This window comes from Ascaphus truei, chromosome 1 (genome assembly GCF_040206685.1).
Source record: "Ascaphus truei isolate aAscTru1 chromosome 1, aAscTru1.hap1, whole genome shotgun sequence".
Lineage (NCBI taxonomy): Eukaryota > Metazoa > Chordata > Amphibia > Anura > Ascaphidae > Ascaphus > Ascaphus truei.
In genome coordinates this window covers 45,077,212-45,097,126 of record NC_134483.1, presented here as the reverse complement: position 1 = coordinate 45,097,126, position 19,915 = coordinate 45,077,212, and the positions used below count along the sequence as shown (strand labels likewise).

At 47.6% G+C, this 19,915-nt stretch overlaps 1 protein-coding gene across 1 annotated transcript in view; it reads right to left on the bottom strand.

Moving 5' to 3' along the window:
* Nucleotides 1–19,915, bottom strand: part of LOC142496461 (O-acyltransferase like protein-like) — a 157,448-nt gene that overhangs the window by 67,826 nt on the left and 69,707 nt on the right. The window contains exons 6-7 of the mRNA XM_075603489.1: nt 9,066–9,236; nt 5,051–5,153 (exon numbers count right to left, since the gene is read on the bottom strand). Coding sequence (XP_075459604.1) covers nt 5,051–5,153; nt 9,066–9,236 — 274 coding nt within the window. The remainder of the gene's footprint in view (nt 1–5,050; nt 5,154–9,065; nt 9,237–19,915) is intronic.

The window sequence follows — 19,915 nt, the reverse complement described above, 5'->3', positions numbered from 1 at the left end:
CAACTTCTACCCTAGCGGATGGGGGTCAGGAGGAGGGGGTGCCCCACGCTTCCTCCTCCATCTCCCCCCTCTGGTGGAGTGGAAGTTGGATCCCGATGCCATAAGGAGCAGGGAGGGGAGGAAGCCCGGAACCCCCGAAGGCACGGGAGTCTTACTCGTCTTGCCTTTTGCATTTTATCTAGTTCTCCTTTTACATTTCCTGGGACCCTAATGTGCACATCAGTATACATTAGGTCAGGCCTGCACAACACGCGGACACGGGCCGCATGCGGCCCGTCTCCACTCAATATGCGGCCCGCGGCAGCTTTCCCCGTCCTTTCCCCCCCCACCCGCCCCCCGTGAGCCACAATCCCCCCCTCCTCTCTCGGCCGGGAGCCGCTCTCCCCCTCTCCTCTCTCGGCCGCGAGCCACTCTCCCCCCCTCCTTTCCTGACCGGGAGCCGCTCTCCCCCCCTCCTTTCCTGACCGGGAGCCGCTCGCCCCCCTTCTCTCTCGGCCGGGAGCCGCTGTCCCACCCTCGAGCCCGCTCCCCCCTCCTCCTCGAGCCTGCTCTCAGGACTGCACGAGTGTGCTAGTCCTGCCTGCTCTGCCGCCGTGAGGTGCCGTTGGGGGGGGAGGTGAGGTGCAGGGGGGGAGGGGAGGTGCAGGGGGGGGAGGTGAGGTGCAGGGGGGGAGGTGAGGTGCAGGGGGGGTGGTGAGGTTCAGGGGGGGGGAGTTGAGGGGCAGGGGGGGAGGTGAGGTGCAGGGGGGGAGGTGAGGTGCAGGGGGGGAGGTGAGGTGCAGGGGGGGAGTTGAGGTGCAGGGGGGGGAGTTGAGGTGCAGGGGGGATGTGAGGTGCAGGGGGGTTTGTGCAGGGGGGTGATGTGATGTGCAAGGGGGGGTGATGTTCGGGGGGGGGCTTGTGCAGGGGGGTGATGTGCAGAGGGGGATATGTGCAGGGGGGGTGATGTGAGGTGCAGGGGGGTGAGGTGCAGGGGGGTGAGGTGCAGGGGGGTGAGGTGCAGGGGAGTGAGGTGCAGGGGAGTGAGGTGCAGGAGAGTGAGGTGCAGGGGAGTGATGTGCAGAGGAGTGAGGTGCAGGGGAGGTGACGTGCAGGAGGAGTGACGTGCAGGAGGAGTGACGTGCAGGAGGAGTGACGTGCAGGAGGAGTGACGTGCAGGAGGAGTGACGTGCAGGAGGAGTGATGTGAGGTGCAGGGGGTGATGTGAGGTGCAGGGGGTGATGTGAGGTGCAGGGGGTGAGGTGCAGGGGGTGATTGGAGGTGCAGGGGGTGATTGGAGGTGCAGGGGGTGATTGGAGGTGCAGGGGAGGGTCATTGGAGGTGCAGGGGAGGGTCATTGGAGGTATAGGGGAGGGGCATTGGAGGTGCAGGGGAGGGGCATTGCAGGTTCAGTGGGGGTGATTGGAGGTGCAAGGGGGGAGTGATGTGAGGTGCAGGGGGAGAGTGATGTGAGGTGCAGGGGGAGAGTGATGTGAGGTGCAGGGGGAGAGTGATGTGAGGTGCAGGGGGAGAGAATGATGTGAGGTGCAGGGGGGAGGATGATGTGAGGTGCAGGGGGGAGAAGGATGTGAGGTGCAGGGGGGGTGGGATGTGTGTGGTGTGCAGGGGGGTATTGTGTGTTTGATGTGGAGGGGGAGTATTATGTGTGTGGGTGAGGGGAGAAATGGGGGTATGAGAGATAGATGGGGAGTATCGCAAAGGTTGATAGTGAGGGGTTCTGGGGGAGATATGAGGATGATGATGAGGGGTGTTGGGGGAGATATATGAGGATGATGATGAGAGGTGCTGTAGAAGAGATGATGATGATGATGATGATTTTACCCTTGCGGCCCAATTTTTTTTTCCTTGGAGCAGTTCGGCCCTTCTCGCTTTACGAGTTGTGCAGGCCTGCATTAGGTCATTAGTATCTAAGTGAATGAATAAAGTTTTCTCATTATTATGTTGCTGGTGTGCATTTTGGGATCTGGAGATGTGAAGGAGAGAAAAAAACCTTTTTCTTCTTCTTTGCACTTTTTGCATTTTTTAATGTGTGTGTTATTGTTGTGCAAATATTGCTATTCTTTTAATGATAAATGTTTTATGTTTATGAGTTAGTTATTCTCTATTATTTACTCCTTAAACATTAGACTTATATTGTTGTTTTTTATGTTTATTATTATTTTTTTTTCATTTTTTTCATTTTTGTAAAAATTGTCTTTTTTTGATAAAGTTTTGTTTGCACTGGGTGATGAGGTCAAATGACTGACGTCACAGACGACATGGTTATAAGATGTTCTGCCAGTTTTAATAAAGTTACATTTATTGTTAAGCCTAGGGACCAATCGGAGGGCTTCTCCTCAGACTCTACATCCCATTGACTAGATAGAGAGACTTGTCTCTTCTAAATAAAGTTTGTTGAAAATGACGCGATCCTGTTATCCAATGGGGATCCGTATAGCAGGAGATGCCAGCCAATTGGTCAATCGGGCTGTGACGTCACTCGGTAGCGCGATCGGCGCAATAGTTTAAATATCGGCTTTTTTTAGAGTAAAGTACACCTTGAGAAAGGGCATAGAGCCCAAAACGCGTAGGTGGTTACTTGTTGGGGCTAGGGGGGACCTTTGTCCAATCTTTTTATGGCATAAATCTTTGCTTCTGCTGCCGTGAGCCTCCTCCTGGTTTTCTTGGCAGTGCACTGCCGTTTTTTTCCTGTTCTTGCCCCAAGACTGGCCTTGAATAACGTCTATACATGATTGTATGTATTGTATGCATATCTTTATTTATATAGCGCCATTCAGGTATATAGCACTTTACAATACACGTGACATAATATTATAACACAGTGGGAATAAGCGCTGTAGACGAAAAACAACAGGAAATGAGGCCCTGCCCCGAAGAGCTTACACACCCAAATTGATATTGTAGATTGGGGGCTGACATATTTGGGTAAAAATTGGTGCTTAAATTCTGCAGCTGATTCATCAACGGGAAAAACATCCCATTTCTGTCAATAATGCTCATTCTCCTTTATAAACCAATTATTACTTTTTTCTACCAGCCATAAATAGAGGCCTAAGTTCTGATGACATTTTTTTGTGTGTGGCTTCATTATAGTTGTCTGTTTGGAGAATATTAAAACTTCGCCTGACCCCAACGTTTTCATTAATTTGCATGAATTGAAGGCACTTTCACAGCAGTCTCGTGCAGTGCACACTACTGAATGTCAGAGATGATGGGAATACCTTTATACAATTCAATGAGTGGATCAAACATATTCAAAATGCCTGGCTGATTATACTACTTTTGTTGCTAAAGGTCTGTTTTTCTACTTGCTAAAAAGTCCCTAATGAGAGAGAGAGAGGAAAGGGACATTTTTAGCATTTGTAGTTAGTACAATTTACTCAGTACAGCCTTTAGCGTTGTGTTTCCAATTAACAACATATTAAGTGACTGTGAAGAAAATGTAGAACACAGATTATCTGAATGAATTTTTTTTTCATATGATAAATATCCCTTCAGAAATTCACAAAAACAACAAAATGTTCCCAGCACTCGGACAACAAGATAAGAAACACTGAGGATTAAGTCATACATTTTACTAATAATAAATATCACTAGTAAATGATAATATATCAAAAACGCATCAAGTGCAAAGAAATACACAGCATGAAATATCAGAACCAACTGAAGAGGGAAGCTAGTCACCAAACCCAGGAGTGAAAGGGAGAGGCTAGATAAAAGGGGAACTACCAATCAGGGGAAAAAGGGGAGAACAGACTAAGGAAAATGGGTCAGGGAAAGGGGGGAAAAAGGGGGGGTTCAGGGAAATGAACAATGGAAAAATAAAAAAAAGGGGGGGGGCAACATTCCCGGGGGTTAGCCCCTTATTCTGAGAAAGTGTCAGTGGTACTTCCCATGAACAGAAGGGTGCTCTGTGGTCCAGTCTGGACCGGCGTCTCCGGCATAGACTGAACTACAGAGCACCCTTCTATTACTCCCATTGGGACTGTCGATTCACATAATCTGAGTCGCACTCCCGTTGGAGCCTGCAGTTACACATATTGGGCAGTTACACATATTGGGCAGTTACACATATTGGGCAGTTACACATATTGGGCAGTTACACATATTGGGCAGTTACACATATTGGGAACTATTGACCTTACCTATCATTTTTGTGCAGTTACACCTATTAGGTTCATTTGTTTTTTAGTGTTTTTTACTTGGAACCTGACATTTCTGGGTTGCTTTCTATGTGCCATTGTTCTATCTATTGTTTGGCAGATTTGTTAATTGGACAGTTCAAGGGAAGTACCACTGACACTTTGTCTGTGGGAATGGGCCAGAAGAAGGGGCTAACCCACAAAAAGTTGCCTCCTTTATTAATTTTTCAACTGTTAATTTCCCTGACCCCCTTTTTTTCCCCTCCCCTCCCCCATTTTCCTCATTCTGTTCTCCCCTTTTCCCCCTGATTGGTAGTTCCCCTTTTTTCTAGCCTCTCCCTTTCACTCCAGGGTTTGGTGACTAGCTTCCCTCTTCAGTTGGTTCTGATATTTCATGCTGTGTATTTCTTTGCACTTGATGCGTTTTTGATATATTATCATTTACTGGTGATATTTATTATCAGTGAAATGTATGACTTAATCCTCAGTGTTTCTTATCTTGTTGTCCGAGTGCTGGGAACTTTTGTTGCTTTTGTGTATGATTACCCATTATAAAATTGGGGTCCCTTTTGTTCCTGTCGCACAACCACCATCAGAATTTTCTCCACAGTGACGCACATATTTTTCTTATTTTGTGCGGTCTACACACTATACTTTTTGTATCACTTTAAATTCAGTTCAAAGTTACAGTAACTACTCAAACTACATTGTTATATACAAAGTTGCTGTAAAACAGAATACTGCATGGGGTTTTTGATTTAGGGTTGAGTAACATTCCTGAAAAGAAAAAAAGAAAAAACATTTTAAAATAGCCTACATTTTTTAAAAGGCAGTGTTCCTTTAATGGAAATGTGTAGGAACCCTTATAGAATATACTAGAAGCATTTAAAGCATAACTGTGTTTTTACCTCATTAAGAAAAAAGAATCCACACCTAAATACACAGGTCCACTCAGTGTGTATAAATACATTGGCTTTTCTAGCACTCTTGCTTTCCATTCAAAAGCGTTGTCTGAGGAGAAATTAGAAACATACAGGTAACGTCTCATTTAATAATAAGGATATTTGCATTAATTGAGCGTCTACCCCATAGGGCCCCAGAAAAGGTGACTGGGACAGGGCACTGCTACAGCGCAAAACTACATTGATTTACTGACTTCAAACCCATAACCCTAGAGGTCTCAGTGAAGGCTTCCTGTTTCCCCCTTTCTCTAGAGGCATTACACTGTACTGGATGTATAACTCTAATTTTGTATTCTAGCATTTTGTTACCTGGACTTTGTCAACTCATATATTGTCATAATTATGTGACACCGCTAAATGTGGATTATTCTGAACTTTTATATCTTCATATGGAATCTGGGATTCCTTATCGGTTTGATGAATCTCTGAGTACAGAAGAGCCTAGTTTTAATATAATATATGTGTAAACTATTCCCCCTCCCCCCCAAGGGAGATTTGCTTGTGCTACGTACAATATAGTGCTAACATGCATGCTCACAGAAGGTCGGAGCCCCCGCTTATTGGGAGCTTGGAGGTGCGGGGTGCAGCGCCTCCACCCGTGGGCATCCCAGCGTAGGCGGGATGGCTCTTCACGGGAACATATACAGAAATAACCACAACACACAACAGTGATAAGCAATACTATTTACCAGCAACAGCAACACAATAAGAACAACACAGAGACTGTAATGTACACCAATACCCTTGGGCACCTCAACACGCTAGAGTAGGTGTCTGTCACGGGAGAACAGGCATTTTCACCTTTTATACCAGAACCATAACACTGAGCAAAACAAGTTGGTAAAATAAATTGTCATTTATTTACTTAAAATAGGCTAAGCACAACGAAACACAAAATACACAAGAAGAACACACTTACTGGGGGGTCTGGGGCTGAAAACTAGATTTCCGTAGCTTAAATAGAACGTAAAACAAAGTCTTTGGTTGACCGGGACTTGTCCCAAAATGTCCTGGAACTCAAAATCGGCATGACGTTCCCGACGTCACCGCTGTATCTGCTCCAGAGGACTTGAAATAACTTGACCGCGAACTATTTTCGACTTGAAATCCCAACCCCGTCCGCTCCGTTCAATTCTGAAAACATGGCCGCAAATAGTGGGACTTAGAAAATTTCTCGACCTGAAATTTCTGAAGCCGGCTCGCCGCTATTTCTCCTTGAGCATCTTTTGGTACATTAAAATTTGCCGCTGCTGTTCTGGAGCTTAGAATCTGACCTCCGGATTGGCTGAGGCATTCTTATAGTATATCAGAGTTCATTCATGAAATACTATAAGCCAATCCGACCGTGGGAATATTCCTACCAGCCAATCACAGCGCTGCCAGTCTACTGAAGCTGGGCAAGCGGTTCTTCTGAATCGGACATGGGCATGCGCCAACTTGGCACCTCTGCCACTTGTTATGCAGAAGCCACCCGCTGAGTTAAGCTCCTCAAAGTCTGGGCTGGGGCAAATGGTGGTCCGATGACTTCCACTCACCCCAGGATGTGAGTACTTGAGCCTAACTCCTGTACCCAAATGGCTTTCACATATGACAACCTCTGAGGCTTTCATGTCCGGGACCCGAGCAGACTTGATGGCACCAAGCTTGGTAGGCAAATGGTCTCTTGGAACCCTGGATCTGGAAGCCCCAGCTCATATACCGTGCACAAGCATATACACACTTTAAAAACATACTGGTTTAATAAAATATATACTTTAAACATTTCTAAGTCTTATGGTTATGGGGAATAGAATAAGAATCCTGCACTTTATTCCTAATAGCCATATTCCCCACACACTATACCGGACTTAGACTTTAAAACTCCTTGCAACCTTATATATGGTTGGAGTAGCCTCAGAACCCCTATACCAGGTTCTGGGTGACTTGGGCATTAACTGGGCATCCCCTCTTAAACTAGGGACCCCTTTACCTTTCCAAGGATACCACACATCCCTATGCTCCATTTACCTTTCAAGTCTGTGCTGAAGCAGGGAATCCTAGCGGCGAGTCGCGCACGTGTTTTCAAGGGGAGATTTTGCCGGAGCAATGTGCTTCAATGTATCAGAGAATCTGACCTGATAACCGGGTACATTTTTGGGGTATCCAGCAACTCTGGAACACCGCTACCTAGACACATTCTGACAAGACTTTCTCCGTAAAACCCCCCTTGAAACTCATAGCCCAGCAATCTCTGCTTGCTGGTACACCTGGAAAAGTAAAAACACAAAAATTCTTTATTTCGCACATTTTTACAGAATGCATTTACAATCACTGGGCTCAAGAGCTGACACTCCCGAACCCCAATACATGGATCAAAGATAACCAGATGGGCTTAACCTTTATTAGTGAGCCTGGTTACCCCCTCACCATCACAGTGTCCAGCAATGAAACCCTGAATGTATGTGAGGGAAGTGCTACCCTCCCTGGTGTATTTGGTGGTGCACGTGGGTACCTTCCTGGTTATAATGGTGTAGCCAGGGGATCCTCTTTAGATAGCAGGAGCCGTATTCGTAATCCCACGTAGCGGGACCTCACAACAATATGCCCCTCACTCCTTACTTCCGGCAGCCGCACAGTAGTATTCCTCAGCGAATCATCCTGCTCGGTCGCTCCGCTGGTTCTCAGCTACCAGGAATGTCCCTGAAATATCGCCGTTCCTCTAGTACTCAGCTAGGGTGGCTCAGGACATAACTTGGGCCAATGGGGTTGTCTGGCCTAGTCCTGGCAACCTTCTGGCTTCCCGGACACAACATTCTCCTCCGCGGTCTTCGACAATTCTGCCATGCGGTCTCCAGAGGATATCATGTTCCTCCAGGGAACATCCTCTCTCTCTCTAGTCCTTTCGGGAGTGCCAACATGGCGACCGCACCTCCGTTATAGAGTCCGAGGAGCTGCATCAGCTCCCTCTAGAGGTGCGGAGGACTAACTACCCTGCTACATATGCTTACTAGTTTCAGACTTTTACCATATCTGGGCTTTTTCCTTATTTTTCCACACTGGTGGAATCAGAGATAGAAATCACTTCTCACATTCAACCCCTTAAAGAATGTATTACACAGCACCCCCGCGTATGTAGAGTAAAGGTTACTGAGCTTTGTATAATGAGTTTAGCCGACTTTCTCATTTTCATTTTTGTTATGTATTATTTAATTTTTGTTATGTATGACAAGATTATGTCATTTTAGTGATGCGCAAGCCACCCCATAAAGGGACGTATGCTTTTGTTTTTAGGGTAGAAATGTATCTCACATCGTATTACCTGCAGAGAGCTTTTGTTTTGAAGCTGTCTCCGCTGTGTGCACCTGAAATAAACTAATTTGGTAACTGAATGTTTGTTGTAACATTTTTTACAGCTTTCACAGTAGAAATACTCACGTCTGTTTAGGCATGGCTTCCCATGACAAAGCGCCTACGCGTACAGTATATCAGGCAGCGTTGTAAATATCCTTTTGTATTTGTGGTCCCACAGTTTTTTCATTTGTGCAATTAGCACCCAATTAAAGACATATCTCTCTCATATTCATATCTGCAGTTTAGTATGGGACTACCCAATTTACTCCACAATTGTTTTTTTCCCCCGTAATGTTCGTGCAGGACCTAAACTCCGATTGGTGCATTTCTCTCTTATATCTTTTCAATACTAATTACCACATTAGTGTATCATCAATTACACAGTTTAGAGTGCATACAATTGCAGCCTTTCTTTCCCTCTCTCTTTGGAGGGAATAGTTTCTCTTTTTGTTAAAATTAGAAACATACAGTACATACTGTATAACATTAATAATAAAGATATTTGCATTAACACTGGTAATAATTAATCAAATAAGCAGATAGTTTAGGGTTCAGTATATATTGTATTTAAAATGATAACTTGATGTTCAGCCATTATCAAAAAGAGCAAGGCAATTAACAGAATACATACCTAGATTAAATACAGATGTGAGTTGGCTGGTGTGCCCAGAAATTATCCACATGAGGCTAAGGACTCTGATACCATCCAGAGTAGTATATACTTGGGAGTTTTGTTTTGTTGTCAATATAGCTGGAATATTGTCTTGTAAACAAAAGCACTTCAAAAGATGATCTAAGCGATCTATAAAAAGACATTGTCACAACCTGGTTTGATTAAGTATCAAGGCAATTCTAGAGCACAATTGAAGCAGTGTCATTTTAATTTATAAATGTATAAAATGTTCCCAATAATGCATCAGATTGCAATTTGAGGGATTGTCAATACTAAGGAGTTAGATGATGCACATAAAATGGGACCATCCCGACTCTTGCGTTCTGCTCAAGGATGTCTTCTCTCTACCCCTTTTGTATCTAAAGCCCTCTCCCGCCTTAAACCTTTCTCACTGACTGCCCCACACCTCTAGAATGCCCTTCCCCTCAGTACCCGACTAGCACCCTCTCTATCCACCTTTAAGACCCACCTTAAGACACACTTGCTTAACGAAGCATATGAGTAGCTCCATGGCTTATACTATACACCTCATACATAAACCTTGGCCCCTTGCAGACGCAATTACCAGAATGCCCTCCCACTGTCTCTGTACGTTCTTCCTTTAAAGCAATTAGATTGTAAGCTCTTCGGAGCAAGGGCTCCTCACGCGAAATGTTACTTTTATGTCTGAAGCAATTATTCCCATGATCTGTTATTTGTATTTGTTATTTATAAGATTGTCACGTGTATTACTGCTGTTTAGCGCTATGTACATTAATGGTTTTATATAAATAAAGACATACCTACATACATACATGGGCCAAATCTAATTCTGCATGTCATGGTTTATCTTTTACTAGCATCGTGAAAATCTGCCAAGTCCAAGGTAGCATAAATTTCCCCGGCTAACAATTTGCATCAAATTACATCATCCGTTATATACAGTATGTATGTATATCTGTATATAGCGCCAGCCACGTATGTAGTGCATCACAGCAGTAATAGACAAAATAAAAATAAAACACATGGTGGGAATAAGTGCTTCAGACATGAAAGTAATAATAGGAAACAGAGTCCCTGTCCTGAAGAGCTTACAATCTAAAAAGTAGGTAGGAAGAATGTACAGAGACAGTAGGAGGGTGTTCTGGTAAGTGCGTCTGCAAGGGGCCAAGGTCAGTGCGTATGAGATGAATTGTATCAGCCAGCAGAGCTACCCATAAGCTTAGTTAAAGAGGTGAGTTTTAGGAAGGGTCCAAAAGGTGGATAGATAGGGTGCCAGTCGGATATTGAGGGGGAAGACCATTCCAGAGGTGTGGGACAATGAGTGAGAAAAGTTTTAGGCGGGAGAGGGCTTTAGATACATATGGGGTCGACAGAAGACATCCTTGAGCAGAACGCAAGAGTCGGGCAGGTACATAGCGAGAAATTAGGGCTGAGATGCAAGAAGGAGCAGAAAAATGTAGCGCCTTAAAAGTGAGGAGGAGTTTGATAGGAAACCAGGAGAGGGATTTCAGTAGGAGAGACGCATAGACAGATTTAGGAGAGAGTAAAGTGATTCTAGCAGCAGCGTTTAGGATAGATTGTAGGGGAGACCGGTGAGAGGCAGCAAGACCACACAGTTGAAGGTTGCAATAGTTGAGACGGGAGAGAATGAGGGCCTGCGTTAAGAGTTTTAGCAGTAGAGGGACAGAGGAAAGGGCGAATCTTTGCAATGTTACGGAGGTAAAAACAACAGGTTTTAGCTACATTGTGAATGTGAGATGAGAATGTGAGGAAAGAGTCAAATGTAACTCCTAGGCAGCGTGCTTGTGATACTGGGTGTATGATAGTACTGCCAACAATAATGTAGAAAGGGGCTGTAGGGCCAGGATTAGGAGGAAGTATGAGGAGCTCCGTCTTTGACATGTTAAGTTTGAGTCGGCAAAGGGCCATCCAAGATTATATAGAAGATAGATATTCTGCGACTTTGGTCTGTACAGCAAGTGTAAGGTCAGGGGTTGAAAAGTAAATTTGTGTGTCATCAGCATAGAGGTGATATTTAACTCCCATTGACTTGAACATGAATAAACGCCAGAACGGAAGGAATAACCCATACTGGCACTTCATGCACGTGCCCCCTAAATCCTTCTCCATCAGGGTTTGACCTCATTTTGTCCCATTAAGATTGTTACAGTTTATTCCCAAATGCTTAACCTTACATTAATCTATTGTGACAAACGCCCCTCTTTTGTAGCGCTTACGTCTGATCTCCCCGACACAGTCTTCTAGGGTTAATTATACGAATAACCAGATCATACAAAGCATTACGTTGTTTAACTCAGGCTTCTGCCTGCTTTATTTTCATCCCAGTAAGGTACTGCAGCTTTAACAGGTGTAGGCAGGAGGCACTCAGATATTAACCTTCAGCGGTTTACTCATATCACTGTTATAATATTTCACACACTGTCACTTTAAGAACAAAAACCAAATCATATAAAGAAATCCTATCCCATTCAGGGATCTAACTACACAGCAGAATCAGCCTCTCTAACTTTTGCTGGACCAACTAACCTGGTTTCCCAGCTTAAAACAATACCCTCTCATTTAGGGTCACTAGATACAGCATATAGTCTTTAGACACAGCAATAAACATTTGTTTGTCTTATCTGTTCGTGGTGGGGAACTCAGTCTCAAGTGTCCAGGCAAAACTTCTGGTACTGCGATACTTGAAAGGGGCATCCTCCCCGAACTGGATGCAGGGGAGCAGCGATACCCCCAGCCTCCATGCTCTAAGAAGAGAGACTGAAAAGCAACCCTCTCTGCTCTAAATACCTGTTCTAGTGATTAGGAGAGCAGGTGAGGGAGAATGAAGCGGGCCTAGCCTGAATGGGCGGCACAGCAGGTGACCGGGGGGCTCGGCCTCCCCGAACCGGATTGGCCGCAAGAGCGTCCGGGGGAGGGGCTGCAGGGGAGGGGCTGCAGGGATATAGCCAGCAGCCAGGAGGGAGGTCCGGCATCTTGCTCCTGGCTGGCTAAGGATTCTGACGTCCCTCTCCTCCCCTGCAAGTTACAGTAAGGTAAGACCCCGAAAGGGGGGTCAATCCTGGGCACTCCCCCCTCCTGTATAGCCGCGATTTTTGAATCGGCGGTGAGACGGGAGGCGGGATGCAGGGAGGAGAGGGAACCCGTAGGGCATCTGCCCGTCCCCATCCTCCATCTGCGGCACGCAGCATGGGGCTGGGGAGGTCGGTCCTATGCTGCGGGGTTGTGGCGCCGGGCCGGTTCTCCACGGAGCAGGCGGGCAAGGGAGTTCCAGCGCGGGTCTCACGCGCGGCCTCAGCGCAAGGGAAGGAGGTCGCGTGGGAGATGCGCAGGGGTACGGGGTTTGCCAGGGAGGGCGGCGGGTCTAAGAGGTCTCGCTACTCACCCGGAGCGTGCTTGATGGGCGGCCGTCCGCCGCGCTCCTTCCCTGGGCACGGGGGGCGGTCCGGTGGTGGGGGGGCGGTCGCCCCCCCCCCTCGCGGCGCAGGTCAGGGACGGCTCAGGCCACTACAGGGATTACTCGATCCCCGGGAATCCCCCCCCCCCCCACGATTGCCGCATTGCGCGAACGGGCGGCGAGGGTGGGAGGCAGGGTTTGCAGAGGGACTCTGCGGTGCGATCAAGAGGGGAGGGACAGCGGTTGGAGCATCCTTCCTCTCCCGGTGCTCCAGCGAAGGTTTGGGCAGCTGTTCCCGCCGGGACTCCTGCTCCCACGTGGCATCTGATCGGGGGGGGCAGGTCCCTCGCAGGACACGTCTCATCCCCGCAAGGCGGGGGGTGAATGAAGAGCTGGGGAGGAGGCAAGCTTCTAGTGCGGCGGTCCGCACGGAGAAGCAGCTTTTCGTGCGTCACACTCCTTCCCCCGGTGCCCACGTGTCGCTCCGGCGGTGGGGGAGGGCGGCCTCCTCCGTGGCGCAGTTCCCCCCCCCTGCCCTTCAACGGTGCCGGGCAAGAGGGCCCGCGGGCATTGGGGGCAAGAGGGTTCACGGGGGTGGGGGGGAGGGGAGGCAGGCAGACATTGGCCCACTGGGGGGGGGAGGCGGACTTTGGCCCACTGGGGGGGGAGGCGGACATCGGCCCACTGGGGGGGAGGCGGACATTGGGGGCAAGAGGGCCCACTGGAGGGGAGGTGGACATTGGGGGCAAGGGGGCCCACCGGGGAGGCAAGAAGGCCCACTGGGAGGGAGCATTGGAGGCAAGAAGGCCCACGGGGGGGGACCATTGGGGGCAAGAGGGCCTGCGGGGGGGCATAAGGCCCCCAGTGGGGGGGGGATTTGCTTATACTGGGCAAGTTTTTGCTTAGGGCATAAGTATTCGCCAGACGCGTGGGGCTAAAGAGCATGTCATTAAAAACATGGGCCAGATATGCGGTATGTACGTGGTTAGCTCACTGAGTGCTATGAGAAAATAGGTGTTATACAGTACGTCAGTAGCACAGGTCATATATTAAAAATAAAAAAAAAGGGGGGCTATTTCAGGCTGTTATGAGGGGGCAAGGATGTAGGAAAGCCACCATGCGTTAATAATATAGGAGCCAGTGGTGTTATGCATATTGTTATATACGGTACGTCAATCAATATTAAATAGTTCACCTTCATGTTATCCTGTTGTCAATATTAAACAGTTCACCATACGGTATTTCATGGTTCTTTAACGCCGGAAGTCATGTAGGATATATAGGTATATACATATAGGCATATAGGCATATATACATAATTAAAAAAAAAAAAAAAAAAGGGGGTTAGGCAAGGGGTAACGTGTAATTTTGTTATTACAGCAGTGCGCAGGAAGGCAAAGCACCGGCACGCAGTGCTTTTGGGAATGTCTTTACAGGCCAGTATGATGCGGATCTTGGTGGAAGCACAGGACCACGACGAGGGGTAGCTGCACCAGCAATTGCGGGCATTGGCGCAGGGGTCCGGAAGCAACCAAGGAGGGTCGAGCAGCCGGGAGGACGCTCAAGCGGACCGGGAGGCCACGTGCGCAGAGGCATGGCCGTCATCAAGCGACGAAGGCGGTCCTAGCGGCGGAGCACGACATCCGGTCAGGTTGCTTACAGGGAAGCAAAAGGGTAAGTCAGTGGTGACGGGGGGAAAAGCCACAGCCTGTCACGGGAGAGGCCGTGGGGAAGGGGACGCAGCCTGGTGGGCGAGCGAAAGGAAGGTAGCGGTTGGTCTCAAAAAAAAAAAAAAATGCGCATAATTATGTATATGAATACATATACGTAGGTATGAGCACGGGGATGAGGCCAACATGGAGGGAAGACCCCCACCGCCGGGCACGGGGAGAGCGGTGCTGGTCGGGCCGCGAGCTGATCGACAGACGGGCCATGGTAGGGGCGAACGGCGCCCAAGGTGGAGGAGTGGAGCACATGGGGCGCGTGCGGGGGTGGGCTGGAGCCCGGGATGGCAGCTTCCAGTTAAGATGAATGAATCCGGCAGGGGTGGTTCAATCTTGTTTCTCTTACAGGAAAGGCTGGACCGGTCGGGACACGTTCGACCTCGCTTCGCGGCGCTGGTACGTCGTCCACGACTCGTAAGCGGACAGGGCACCCTGGAGGGCCTGCGAACAGAACTCCGAGGGGCAAGGGCCTCGAGGTTGGTCCCAACAGGCGGTTCACATCGCCGCCGGGGACACCAAAGGGTAAACGTAAGAGAGCTACACATGTAGGAGCGGCTACCTCGCCAGGCATCCGCGGTTCCCCAATACCGGACAGTTCGGCGGCGGGGGCAGCGGACAATGCCGAGGCGAGACTGATCAGCATAGTGGGAAAGGCCGTTCAGGCGGCGTTGGTAGCAGCAGGCGTAGGCAAGTCTAGCGGGGCACAAGGAGGAACAGCAGCAGGGGTGAAACCCGGAGCAGCAAGCGCATCAGCGGTTACACAGGAACAGGCTTCGGCAGGGGAGGCAGGCGCTAGCGGGGGCGCGGGATCAGCAGCTAGCCAGGTAACAGAGGGGGGGTCAGTGCAGGGAGCGGGAGTAACAGCAGCAGCAGCTAGTGCAGTAGGAGGACCAGCGGAAGGGGCAGGGACCGGGGTGCCAGTAGCGACGGCAAAATCAAAGAGGGTAGGGGAAGCGGCATATGGTGATTCATATACAGCGGTCACCCGGTCCCTGGGCGCGCACCTGTCAGACGAGGTGAAGGAAAGAATTTGGGCGAGGGACTTTGTTGAGTTATTGACGTTGCTTCCTGGGTACAACGAAGCAGTAGCGAGGTCCGAAAAGAAAGGGGAAGCTAAGAAGGACGATGTAGAGAGACGGTTGTACCCACGCACTTTCGGTAACTGGGTGCAAGCGTTTGGGATATTGGCAGGCGTAGTGGGGGAGAAGGAGCCACATTTATGCACCGCGCTGTTTAAATATCAGGACATTATCAGGAAGGCTTTTCAAAAACATGGGGGGATGGGATGGTGGACATACGACGTGGAATTCAGGCAAAGTATGCAGGAGAATAAAGGGGTGGTTACGTGGGACCGTAAGGAGGTCGACTTATACTTAGATCACATTTCGGGGGGGGGGAGGTTCAACCTCTCGAGGGGCAGGTGGGCAAGGGGACATTGGCAGTAACAATTCACAGGAGGGTTCGGATTGGTTCGCGCGGCCGGCAGGAAGGGGGCACGCAGTCGGTAAACAGTCGGGCATATGCTGGGGTTTTAACGAGTCAAAATGCAGATTCCCCAATTGTCATTTCCAGCATAGCTGCGCCGGGTGCGGGGGCCAGCACCCCAAGTCCAAATGTTATAAGAAGGACAGTAAAGGGCTAAAGGTGGAGGGCGCGAACGCCAATTTCGGTAAAGAATATGGCGCCTCGGCAGGAAAGACACCCCAATAAAGCGGCAGCCGAGTTTTGGCAGAAGGGGTCGGGAGGCAGCGAGCGAGGGTATGGCGGTACGGGCCTGATTTAAGGGGGGGTTAAACAGGCCCGTCGGTGGCGGCAGTTTGGAGGAGGGGGTAGGTGCTTGTCCTGCCAGAGGGGGCTCGGAGCTGGCAAAGCAGGTTGAAGTGAGGGGGCAGGTCACCGGGACGTACTTCCGGGTGCCCCCTCTTGCATTGCCCAGCACCGAGCACTTTCTGGCGCGGACGGGCAGCACGCTACCTCAGTTATGATTATGTTTATTATTAATAAACAAAGCCGTGGCCATTTTACCTCCAGACTGTGTCCTCTCTTTATTTGGTACGTTACATAGAAATAATGCTAGGTGAGGGGGGGAGCTCGCGCCTCCCTGGTCATGAAGCGGGCCTAGCCTGAATGGGCGGCACAGCAGGTGACCTCCCCGAACCTCCCCGAGGCTCGGCCTCCCCGAACCGGATTGGCCGCAAGAGCGGCCGGGGGAGGGGCTGCAGGGATATAGCCAGCAGCCAGGAGGGAGGTTCGGACTCTTGCTCCTGGCTGGCTAAGGATTCCCACCCACCCACCCATCCCTAGTTAACGCAGGATCTGAAGTTTGCTTGGCAGGTTAACAATTCTTTATGTTGCAGGAAGCGAAAATAAATCGGCATACACAAGGAAAGACGGAAAGATCCGGACGGAGTGGTTATTGCGGGGCCAATTTGCTTTTGTCGCGGCGGCAGTTGGGGGGGGGGGGTAGATGCTTGTCCTGCCAGAGGGGGCTCGGGGCTGGTAAAGCAGGTTGAAGTGAGGGGGCAGGTCACCGGGACGTACTTCCGGGTGCCCCCTCTTGCATTGCCCAGCACCGAGCACTTTCTGGCGCGGACGGGCAGCACGCTATCTCAGTTATGATTATGTTTATTATTAATAAACAAAGCCGCGGCCATTTTACCTCTAGACTGTGTCCTCTCTTTATTTGGTACGATACATAGAAATAATGCTAGGTGAGGGGGGGAGCTCGCGCCTCCCTGGTCACTAGACAAATTGTAAACTGTGGTCTGGATTTTCCATCCACCAGCCTGAGTAAATGTGAAGCTGTGGAATGGATACTTTGGCACTATTCCTGCACTTTCTGACCTAAAACCGGGCAGAAAGCTGCCTAATATCTTTGGACTATGTCACACTATATTAAACCTAATTTGCCATTTACCTGTTCACGCTTCCTGTTTATCGAAGTCCTTCTGTCGAGAAATTACACCCTGATCTGATTTAACAATTTAATGTTATTGGCGAATATCAAGACTTTGCTCTATATGCCAACCTCTACGGGGGCATATATAAAAAGGTGAAAATGGGGCAACATCATTGTTCCAGATGTAGCAAAGAAAAAAATCCTATTAATTTCAATTTACATTTTTTACTTGATTATTATACTTTTAAATAACCTCATTTCATGTAGCACCTTTCTCCCAATGGGACTCAAATCGTGGTATGCAGCACATAGGAATTTTTCCAGACCCTGCCCCTGCCCAGATTATCATCTACTGTATGATTTTTGTATCAGAGGCACAGGGAGATAAAGTGACTTGCACAAGGTTACAAGGAGCCGCAGTCGGGAATTGAACCAAGTTCCCCTGATTCAAACTCAGTGTCCAGAGTTTGTGTGTTTACTCACTGAGCCGCTCCTCCCTTGTATCCCTTTCTCCTGATACATGTCTCTCCCCGCCCCCCCATGGTCTTTATAAAAGAAGTTACAAAGCAATAGCACCTGGACTGAACCCGGAGTCATTCCTCTTATAACACTAGCATAAGCTAAATACACTCTTGGGCTCTTCTTGCTGCCCATCGTTCAGCTACTTCTCAATCCAGAAGTAATTATTGGCCACCAGTACAATTTCCTTTATTTTGTTTAGTAACCTCATGTGTGGCTTCTTTTAAAAATCTAAACAGATCGCAGCAGCTGCATTTGATTAACCTAAAAACCTACTTACTTCCATACAGAAATGACAAAGATTAGACAATCATGACCTATACCTCATGAAACAATGCAGTATTATTATTAATTTTATTTTCCAAAAGGTGTTCCTGACGAGTATTTCTTAATAACTAAGAATCTTCCCCATTATTGATGTCATGCTTGCAGGTCTGTAATTCCCTGGTTGCATTCTAGTTCCCTTTCTAAATCAAGGCACCACATTTACTTTATTGGATCTTTAGATACAGAATCCTTGCCATTACATAGGTAAATTCTATACACTTCAAATTGGATTTTTGAGCTGTTTTCTACCAAATATTCCTATTGATGTCAATGGAGATTTTAGGCTACGTCATAATATATAGCATTTACCTCTAAATAGACAGATTGTTATATGACTAAGGTGAGCTCCTTAACAACCCTTTGGTGAATGCCATCAGGGCCAGGAGCTTTATTTAATGTTTGATTAATTTTTTATTTCAAGCCAAGGACCCATTAGTTCATGTTAAGGACACATTAGTTCATGTTAAGGACACATTAGTTCATGTTAAGGATAATTTTGATTAATCTAAGACTCTCGTAAGTGGCTCCTTTTTTGGTACAGTATTAAAGGGGGAAGATCATGTATTTAATGCCTCTGCTACCTCCTATAACCAATAATATGCTTGCTCATCTCACACTGAAAGGATCCTATGTTCTGTTTTCTGTCATCCTTTCACTTTTAATATACTTGAATGTATTATTGTAATTGTTCTTACTTTCAATTTCAATACTAACTTCAGTAATCTATATGTCCTCCTCTTCCTGTTTATATATCCACATTGGTTTTAATTTGCTTCTTTTATATGTGTTACTCACGTGTATACACTGATAAGTGTACTCATCCAACATTGATTTAAAGTCTCCCCATTTATCTTCTGTATTTTTGCCTCATCTCAATGTATTCCTTGTGTAACCCCTCTATATTTCCCTATATTTGATTACTATGATCAACATAAGAATTGATTTGCTTTGTGAAATGTAAATTTAAAGCCACAATACTACTGTATTTAAGTGCCATCTGAATCACACCTCCCACTCACATCTGAAGAAATCCATCCAAAAAAAGTAAACTATACTGTATCTAGCAACATTTGACATAGTAGAACAACCAAATATGACAAATAGTTTTTTGTAAGGGCATATGAGGAGTTCCTTCATGAAATAAACAGTAGATACACAGCCTCCTAGCAGATATTGCCTACGCTGTAATCTGCTTTAAGACAAGTTACGATACCACGATTTGCCAGAAGGTGTCTTCTGGAACAGCACTGCTTAGTCAACACGGGCAATAAATCAGTTGATTTAATCAAATCTGAAAGTTTTTTTTCTACGTCTATCTAATTTTGACTTAGTTTAGAGTAAATAAGTACTTCCGTATTAGGTGCTACAGTACCTTTTTTATTTGGACTAACAATTGATATTATAAGACAAGCTTTCGAGAGTTCTCTCTTCCTTAGGTCAGCAAGAGAGGAGAACTCTCGAAATTGATAGTCCAAATAAAAAAATAGGTGTCATTGATAGTCCAAATACAAAAAAGGAGCACCTATGTAGCGTACTTTCCCCCACCCCATGGAAGATGTGTGGCTACGGTGTGTTTAGGGTGCAATACCAATGGCTCACAGGAGGCCTCAGCCTCTACTGATGGGAACCTGGGGAGTATCTGAGTTGATTATCGGTAGTGCCTCCACCTGTACGGGATTCTACTATGTGGAATGACCCTGTTACAGGAACCCCATGTAACAAAACACACTTTGGTACGTATAACAGTTTTACTATACAGATCTCTTAAACGTATACATTCAACCACCTGGTCACGCACGACCATCCCCTTCAACACCCTTTTTGTGCCCCACACTGGATACGCAATCCCCAAAGTACATAGGGTCGGGCAGCCAAACACCCTGGTGTCCATGAGTAATTAGTCCTGCCCAAAAGTGTGGTACAGTGCTGCCCACTAAAGTGT